At 56.3% G+C, this 6,144-nt stretch overlaps 1 protein-coding gene across 1 annotated transcript; it reads right to left on the reverse strand.

Moving 5' to 3' along the window:
• Nucleotides 1-76: 76 nt before the first annotated feature.
• On the reverse strand, nucleotides 77-5,117 carry LOC112817973 (U4/U6 small nuclear ribonucleoprotein Prp31-like; the record flags this gene model as incomplete). The annotated part of the gene is made up of 4 exons (XM_025865258.2): nucleotides 4,962-5,117; nucleotides 2,590-2,774; nucleotides 2,429-2,489; nucleotides 77-184 (listed from the first exon to the last, which is right to left on the reverse strand). Coding segments are annotated over exons 2-4 (346 nt in total), but the record flags the coding sequence as incomplete, so codon positions are not given.
• Between the last annotated feature and the right edge of the window lie 1,027 nt (nucleotides 5,118-6,144).

The following is a 6,144-nucleotide window of genomic DNA, read 5'->3' on the forward strand; positions in this document are numbered from 1 at the left end:
GAAGGCCAGCGGGATTCTGCCCGTCCCCTCCTTGGGGATGGGGGAGGAGGGCGTGAGGGACGCCAGGCAGGGCCACCTCTGCTCCCTCCCCAGCACTCACTCAGTTCGTTCTCGATCTCCACGGTCAGGTTGTTTGCATCCACGATGACCCGGTATTCGGGGGCTGCCTCGACTGGTCCCATCACTGTGAGGATGACAAACAGCCTGGGTGGGTGGGTGTGTGTCTAGACTCCCACAGCTGGGGGAGTCAGGGGGCAGCTGGGGGGCCGAGGAGAAAACCTGGAGGTGGGCTTACATGTCGGCCCACCTGCCATCTCTCTCCCTCCAGGCCAGGCCTCATATGACCCCATCTCACTCCGGGACTAACCCCTCCAGGGGCTCCCCACACCACTGATGCTGAGGGTCAAGCTCCCCAGATAGGAAGCCCTGTGAGGACAGGTACTGTGTATGTCTCCCACGGCTATGACCCCGGTGCCCAGAACAGCGCCTGGTTGGGTATTTGCTGACTGTCGGGCTCCGCGGTCTGGCCTCTGCACTGTCCCAGCCCCACCCTCTCAAGACGCCCCCGCCTCATCACAGGCCAGCCAGGAAGGACTGGCTGCAGTGCCCGAGCACTCGGGGCTGCTTCACTCTCCTCTGGGCCTCTGCATATGCTGTTCCCCTCCCTGGCACGTCCCTTCCTCACACGTTTCTGAAGTTCCTCTCCAGGTTTTAATGATCATAACTGCGATGACGACACTGAGGACGTTATCACAAGCCGTAGGTGCAGTGGCCGACACCCACAGGACTTACCGTGTGTGCCACTGATCCTGGAGCCTCACAGGTATTGCCCTGTTTTCCCACAACCACCCAGGGAGGCTGGTGTTACACGAGACCAGTGACGCTGAGAGAGAAACGGAGGGACGTGGCCTGATGCCACAGAGCCAGCAGATGGCAGAGCTGAGATCTGGCCCCAGGGTCCGCATTTTTTTTTTTTTAAAGATTTTATTTATTTATTTGCCAGAGAGAGAGAGAGGAAGAGCATAAGCAGGGGAAGTGGCAGGCAGAGGGAGAAGCAGGCTCCTTGCTAAGCAAGAAGCCTGATGTGGGACTCAATCCCAGGACCCCAAGATCATGACCTGAGCCGAAAGCAGATGCTTAACCATCTGAGCCACCCAGGTGCCCCGGGGGTCCGCATTCTTAACCCTGATGGCTCAAATGTCTGCGTCCTGAAGACTTAGCGGCACCTCGGGATCCTCCCCTCCTTTCAGGAGGCTCAAAGGTCTCCTCTACGCTCCCGAGGCACTCTGGCCACATCCAGTAGACACAGCCGCCACCCAGACTGGAGATGTCCTGTGTCCGCTTCCCCGACCACACACCAAGTGAGATCAGGTCTGACTGAACTCGGAGCCTGACCTGACATCCTCCATTCCCCACAGCTCTTCCGATAGAGAAGCTCCCTGGCCTGGTGCTCAAAACCCCACTGGATCTAGCACTTTCTTCCGCCACCTCTGCCACTCCAGATGTGTGAGGCTTTGCACACACAGCTCCCTTTCCCAGGGCATACAGCCACTCTTCTTGGCATGGTGTGTGTATTCATGCTTCAAAGCCCATTTCAGCAATCAGCTCTTCCTAGCCTCTGAGGCAGCGTCAGCCCCCACCTAGCAGCTCCAGTGTCCCGCGCTCCCCCCACCCAGCAGGCACCGCCCACAACCGTCCAGACCTGGCCTGTCTGTTTCACCAGACCCCGAGCATTCTGAGAGCCGAGACCTGGGCGGATTCCCCAGGGCACCCAGTGCCCACGCAGGCCTTCCACCGGGTGCCTCACGAAAACTTTAAAGGAAGGAAGGAAAGAGTGGGTCTGCCTGCGACTCTGCTCTGACCACACTCTGCCAACAAATTCCAGCCCAGAGCTCCACCCTGTCAAGAAGAATGGGTGGCAACGGGAGCAGCCTCCCAGAGCTGGGCTGAGTATTCAAGAGACAACCCAGCGTTCCTCAAAGCTGATGAGCTGATAACTGCACATCTTAGGGTTACTCTCCATTTACCAAATGACACCAGCTTTCCGCTCACAGTAGCATTAACTTTCCTTCTTAGATAAATTGAAGGAAAAGAGTATGCTGACCTAAAGAAAACATGAAGTAAATACTAAAACAAGTGGTTTACAGATGTGGCAAGACCCTTAACTATCCACATGAATTCCTGAAGCCTGAGCAGCCTTGAGGTGAGTCCTACTGCAGCTAGTAAGCACTCAGCACAGAGCACGGACTTCAGAAGTGTCAGTCTTACAACGTGACGTATTCTCAGGGGAGAAGACTGAGCTGGGATGGAAAAGAAAAAGAGGGCTCTCCAAAAGGCTGGGAGGGCGACAGACCGAACCTCCAAAGCTGCAAGCAGCCAAAGAGCCCAGGGGCTGGGTGGGCAAGGGGGAGCGGGAGGGGAGGGGTACCTTCTGAAGCCTTGGCCTGCTTGCTGATATACTCCTCAATCTTCATCATGATCTCAGCAAACTGCTCGGGAAAGACAGAGAGTTGGAACTCAGGACTCTGAGGAAGAAGAGCTACGGCACACATCACCCCTCCCGGCAGTTTCTCTTTACAGCCCGCTCACCATCTTGCTGTCCCACAGCTTGGCGATGCTCTTGACTGAATCCCCGGAAAGATCCAGCTGCGTCTCCTCCTGCACATCCTCGATTGCTGGCTCCTCTTCTTCCTCCCCATAGCTTCCTCCTTCCTCCTCCTCTGCCGCCTCCTCAAGGTCAGCCAGGAGCTCATCTGCCAGAGACATGCCGAGGCCTATGGGGAGGGAGAGCAGGGTCCCCCCTCATTAATGAGAGCGGCTTTTCCCTGCAGAAGGGCCTGGTCCTTCTTGGATCGACACCACAAGCATGCAGGCTCCATTAAGGACAGGTATTTTCACGTGCTTTGTTCTTCAGCGCCTAACTGTGTCTGGCACATAATAGGTGCTGAATAACTAGAGAATTGCTCCGTGAACAAACCTCCCAGAAGTAGGTGGTCTCCGGTCATAGCTCACACCACTCACCCTTCTCATACTCACTTTACTGGAAAAGACAAAACACGCCCCTCATGCCGCCAAGCCTTAAAAAACTTACATCCTCCCCTTGATGAGATGGGACCTCTCCCCAGATTTTTTTTTTGTCCTATAACAGAGACCCCTCCCCAAAATTGTTGAGCCCCAAATGAATGATAGCCTAAAATACTGATCTCCCCAGCCATCAGGGCAACCAGGTGGGGCCTAAAACACCTAGGGCCCCCAGGCTGATCCCCTCTGGCCATGAGCAGCCTCCTCATATACTTCAGATGCTGGACAAAATGAGTATTTTCTTTGAGTCCCATGAAGTGGAAAAGAATGAGAAGGACTACTCAGCAAGGTACAATACCACCATCCTCCCCACTGCTCTTACTTTTTAAAAATGAGAAACCCATCCTCCTTCCTGCTCTTTCCCATTTTCAGTAAAACAAATCCCCTTCCTCATTTCCTTCCCTTCTACACCACCCTCCCTTGAAGCGTAATGAGCCGTAAAAACAGAGACTTGGCGCGGGTGATCTGTGGAGTGTGGCACGCTGGGGGCTGGGCAACAGGGAGAGCAGAGAACTCCCCGCCAATGTAAACGCGGAGTTGATGCGCAGCTGCAGACATGCTTTGCAAATGGGATTGTCGGTTGCACGGCGCCAGATTTTTTCTTTTTTCGAGAGAAGAGATTCAGAATTTTTACGTAGAATCTCTCCATCTCAGTGTTTCCTTGTAATTATTCAAATGGATAATTTAAAACTGAGGCTCCCTGCTCAGCAAGGAGTCTGCTTCTCCCTCTCCCTCTGCCCCTCCCCCCTTGTGGTCGCCTGCTCTCTTGATCTCAAATAAATAAAGGAAAGAGAGCTTCTCTTGGCAGAGAAAGTGGAAAGGGTGTCCGTAGGAGATCGGTTTCCCCCACTCCCTCCTCTCTCCCTCGGATGCGATACTCCCTTTGTTGCCACTTCTCTTTAACGCACCTGCGTGGTCTCACATGTGCCTTTCTCTGAAACTCCCCTCCTCACTTTCCCCGCGGAGCAGGGAGGCCGATGCAGGGCTCAATCCCAGGACCCTGGGATCATGACCTGGGCTGAAGGCAGATGCTTAACTGACTGAGCCACCCAGGCGCCCCTCTTTCCTTACAGAACATACCCCGCTCCCCATACATATAAGACTTGGGTATATCTGCACGTCCTTTCTGTTTCCCCACTCAACTGTCAGCAGGTCTGGGCATCAGATCTGTCTGTTCACAGCCACATCCTCACCATCTAGCTGAATGTCTAGCATGTAGTTGGTACCGAAAATATACCTTTCTGTTTCCCCACTCAACTGTCAGCAGACCTGGGCATCACATCTGTCTGTTCACAGCTACATCCTCATCATCTAGCTCAAAGTCTAGCACGTAGCTGGTACTGAAAACTATACCTGCTAAACGAGGGAACGACTTTATCTACTCCCTACGCCGGCCACATCACGCTCTTTCTCCAGGTCTCTGAGTGTATTATTTTTTCGTCCCTCAGGCAGGAGCACAAACATTGCTTCCTGCAGCGTGCATCTCCGAGCCCCGGACTAGGCCCTAACCCGCTGTTAATGCATCTTAGGAGCCCTTTCGTTCATCCCAACACTTAAGACTGTCTGGATTTCCAACATTTGCAAATGCCCGTCTTCCCCATGAAGCTGACACTTCTGCAGGAACAGGAGCCGTACCCCTTGCTTCACGGCTCACTGTGCCCGCGATGAGCTCGCTCCATGCCAGCCCACCTCTCCGGCTGCACCGCCGCCGGGACGCCCGTCGCCCTCGAGTCCTCACACTCCTTCCTCCTGGCTCGAGCCCTCCTCAGCCCTCAGTTCTCCTCCCGCGTCCCCTCCGGCAGACGAGACGCGGCCCGCCACCCCGGGTGCGCCCCGCGGCGCCCCGCGCATCCGTGATTATGTAATTACGTAACCATTACCTGACTAAGCCCGTCTCCCCAGGCACCAGGCACAGCGCCGAGCGGGCGGGGAACAGCGTTGGCTCCCGCCACACCGCCAGAGCCCTGACGCTGTAGGAGCACAGAGGACCTTTGCGTAACCAATCTCCTAAGGCTGCCCCTCTCCCTGCACACGCCCGCTCCCCGGGTCCGCCCTCCCCTCGACTCCCTCACACGCACCTCTCCCCGGCTCTCACGACGGTTTCTAGGAAAAGTCGCTTCCAAACAGCGGTCGGCGCTCACTGATGACGTCTGAGTCTCGCGCCGGCGTCGCGGCCAAGCCGCGCTCTGATTGGCTCCCGCCCCGCGTCATTCCCGGCCGCCTTTGGAACAACAACTTTATTAGCTCCTGCCGCTATGCGCAGAAGCGGTAAGGAGGAGAGCAGAGGGGACTTGGCCCGACGGATTGCCAAGGACTGACCCTGCTAAGCGGGGAATCGCCTTAACCAGACGAGAAGGTGCAGAGACGAGAATAAAGACGGGGACAACTCAGACGACTGGGGAAGGAGTGAGACGAGAAAGCAAGGCCTTTAAGCCGGGCGGGACTTAGGGTGGAGGGGGAGGGGGTGGGGTGGGGAGCGAAGCCGGAAGCCGGGAACTACAAGTCCCAGAAGGCGTAGCGGCTAAGTCCTGGATGCCGTGGCGTGAAGCTTGATGGGACTGGTGGTTTTGCGAAGGACTTAACCTAGAGGTTTGCGAGGTTGGACGTTCTGAGACCCGCGGCGCCCGGAGCGGGAGATATGGAACTGGAGCAGAGAGAGGGGTGAGTGGTTTGGGGGAAAACTACCACTCCCAAAAGGCATTGCGGCTGCATCACGTACAGCCGCCTGCCCTTCTATTTGAGGGCGGATGGGGATTGTAGTGCATGCAACTGCTTTCGTTTAGCGCTCTTAGGGACCAGGGTCTGTACTCGGGCAACCTGGGGGAGAAAGCTACGGGTTTGGAGTTCTGGATCTGAGAGATGACGAGGCTGGAGGCCCGGACTCCCGGGTCTGAGTGAGGCGATGGGGGCTTGAACTCCCAGGGATCCTCGGGGAACAAGTCTGGAAGTCTGGACTCCCGGGTCTGATGGAGAAGGGACTGGGGGTCTGGACTCCTGGTCTGAGGGAGGAGGGGCGGGGGTCTGGACTCCTGGGTCTGAGGGAGGAGGGGCGGGGGCCTGGAC

Source organism: Callorhinus ursinus, unplaced genomic scaffold (assembly GCF_003265705.2).
Source record: "Callorhinus ursinus isolate GAN/ISIS: 27379988/994484 unplaced genomic scaffold, GSC_fseal_2.0 scaffold3060, whole genome shotgun sequence".
In the NCBI taxonomy this organism is placed as follows: Eukaryota; Metazoa; Chordata; class Mammalia; order Carnivora; family Otariidae; genus Callorhinus; species Callorhinus ursinus.